This window comes from Lepus europaeus, chromosome 11 (assembly GCF_033115175.1).
Source record: "Lepus europaeus isolate LE1 chromosome 11, mLepTim1.pri, whole genome shotgun sequence".
Taxonomy (NCBI): domain Eukaryota; kingdom Metazoa; phylum Chordata; class Mammalia; order Lagomorpha; family Leporidae; genus Lepus; species Lepus europaeus.
The window spans coordinates 110,008,675-110,011,376 of NC_084837.1; the positions used below are offsets into that span (position 1 = coordinate 110,008,675).

Genomic DNA, 2,702 nt, shown 5'->3' on the forward strand with positions numbered 1-2,702 from the left:
GCCTCTAGAAACCCAGGGATTATTCCAGGAGGGGGGATTCTGGGATGACCCCCGGGTCTGTTTCGGAAGTGAACCTGCACCCGTTTCCGTGGTTTCTGATGGGGCCACTCGGGAACCTTCAGGAGGGGTGGGGATGCAGAGAGGCGCGCCTGTGTCCGCCTGGGTGGCCGTTCCCCTCCTAAGCTACGGGATGCAGAAGAAAGAGCAGCCGTGTCCCCGCGTCTAGGTCGTGATCTCTCCGAAGCCCCAGAGCTGCTTCATCTGCTCGATCTGCATCGAGTGCCTCCTGAGCAACTTCTTCGCACTTCTCAAGTCGACTCTCTTGGGCGAACTTGGAGCAACAGGGACCATGGACTTCAACCCACTGGCAAGTGGGGAAGCAGCTTTGCCGCCAGATCTAATGTCTGGGATGGGAGGGTTCAGGTTCACGTTCAGAGGGGGGAGAAAGCCGGGCCTGGTGTGAGCGATGTGGTCCAGCAACAGGGTCCCAGAGCCTCGTCTTTCCAGCAGGTGCAGGGGCCTGCGGCGCGCGGAGCTGGGAGACGTGCTGGGGACGGCGTCCAGGGACTCCCGGGAGCCGTGGAACAGGGACAAGTGGGAGCTGTTGACCTTCCTCCTGTCTAAGGGTCCTTTGCCTGGTTCAAGGGAGACCGAGCTGGGCGACTCTGCCCCTGCTTGAAAATCCAGGCTGTAGAGGTCACTTTCCAGCCACTTGAGGGAGGCTGGCTCTTTGAGAGCCGAGGGCCCGGCTGGGCTGGCACCCCCCTTCTCTTGGTCAGCGGGGAGGGTTCCCCTCCTGGCCAGACGCGGGTGGGGGCCCTGACCCTTCTCATAGGTCGCTTTCCAGGCCGCCGGTGCTGAAGAGCCCGGGATCTTCAGCACTTGCTCCGTGACCGTGGGGAAGAGCGTGGGGTCCTTGCCGTCCATGCTGCTGGTCCTGGACAAGGGCCCCCGTGTAGCAAGGGACGCGTCACCGATGCCCTTGAGGACCTCGCTGTCGGCGCCGGCGCTGCGGGCCTCGTCCTGCCGAGCGGAAGCTGCCAGCACGGACGGCGCGACCAGGCCCCACGGCTCAGACTGCAACCTCTTCAGCTGCGGCAAACGGGCCCTCTTGAGACCGCCCACTCTCCTGGTGGGTGATCCGGGCTCGTGGAGGGCCTTGGAGGCGCTGTAGCCACTTGAGTGCCCTGTCTGGAGGCTGACGAAGTCATCTTCCTTCTCCCTGGGCGGGGAGCCCAGGCTTGGAGCTGTCACTTGGACATCCGAGGGGGACGCACACAGGGGTGGCGACTGCCTGCCTTCCACTTTGGGGGAGGGAGGGACGTTAAGGTACTGTTTGGTGGTTTTGGTGCCCGAGGAGGATTTATCGGTTGTTATGATAATCACCTCCTTGCCTTTGGCTTTGCAGGCAGCAAGGAGGTGCTTCAGCGCCCCTTCGTCATCCGCATTTATGGCGTAGACCAGAGCCGAAGCCCCAGTCCGGTCCTCCAGGCTGGGGTCGGCTCCATTCTCCAGCAGTAGGGAGACCACGTCCCCGCCCGCTCTTCTGATGCAGGCATGGATGAGCGCCGTCTTGCCAGACTTGTCCTGGATGTTGGGGTCTGCCCTGTTGTCCAGCAGGTACTTCACCATCTTGGGCTTGCTGATGCTTTGCTGGTCCACGTGCTGGGTGATGCACGCCACCATGAGCGCCGTCTCCCCTTTGTCATTGCTCTCGTTGATGTAAGCGCCCCCTTCCAGGAGGAGTCTGGTGAGCCGGAGCCTCCCCAGCCACACGGCCTTCAAAAGGGAGTTGCCATCCGTTCTCAGTTCCGTGTCATCCCCCATCATCCTGGCGATGGCTTCGGGTCTCGGAGCCACGGTGGCCGTCAGACCTAGCAAGGGAAGAAGAGAGGGGACAGGTCAGGTGCTCCAGAGCTGACGTGCGCAGGAAGATAACGGACGCAACGCCCTTGAACCGTCACAGCCCAGCCTGACCCCAAGTCAGGTCACCCGGGCCAAGTTCTCCAGCATCTGGGAGGCGGTGCCTTTCTCTGTGATGATTGGGCTTGGAGTGAGGGCCATGGCAGAGTCACCTTGCAGAGTCACCGTGAACACTGCGCGAGGTGCCATGCCCAAAACACTCAACCGGGTGAGGTCGTTAACCGAAGGCCAGGAACACGGCCAGTCCCGGAAGATACTAAACACGGAGGTGGCTCTCTAAGTTCTTTTTCTTTTTGCCAGGCAGAGTTAGAGAGAGAGAGAAAGAGAGAGAGAGAGAGAGAGAGAGACAGAGACAGAGAGAGACAGAAAGAAAGGTCTTCCTTCCGTTGGTTCACTCCCCTAATGGCCCCTACGGCTGGCACTGTGCCGATCCAAAGCCAGGAGCCAGGTACTTCCTCCCGGTCTCCCATGTGGGTTCAGGGACCCAAGCAGTTGGGCCATCCTCCACTGCCTTCCTGGGCCACAGCAGAGAGCTGGACTGGAAGAGGAGCAACCGGGACTAGTACCCGGTGCCCTAACTGGGACTAGAACCCGGGGTGCCGGTGCTGCAGGCAGAGGATTAGCCAAGCGAGCCGCGGCGCCGGCCCCTCTAAGTTCTAAGCTTGCTCATTGCTGGAGGCTCAGTATTTAGCAATGATTCACACGCGATGAATAGGTTACCCATACACAACTTGGCGTGTGCTGTTGTTAGATGTGCATTGGAAAGACCAGTAGGAGAC

At 60.8% G+C, this 2,702-nt stretch overlaps 1 protein-coding gene across 1 annotated transcript; it reads right to left on the reverse strand.

Annotated features, from left to right (window-relative positions):
- Positions 1–222: 222 nt before the first annotated feature.
- ANKRD34C (ankyrin repeat domain 34C) lies at positions 223–1,830 on the reverse strand. The gene has a single exon (XM_062204853.1). The coding sequence runs from the start codon at positions 1,828–1,830 to the stop codon at positions 223–225; it is 1,608 nt and encodes a 535-aa protein (XP_062060837.1).
- Positions 1,831–2,702: the final 872 nt, after the last annotated feature.

What these genes read in the sequence shown, in the direction of transcription:
- ANKRD34C (XM_062204853.1), bottom strand. Translation starts at nt 1,830, where the DNA reads ATGATGGGGGATGACACGGAACTGAGAACGGATGGCAACTCCCTTTTG.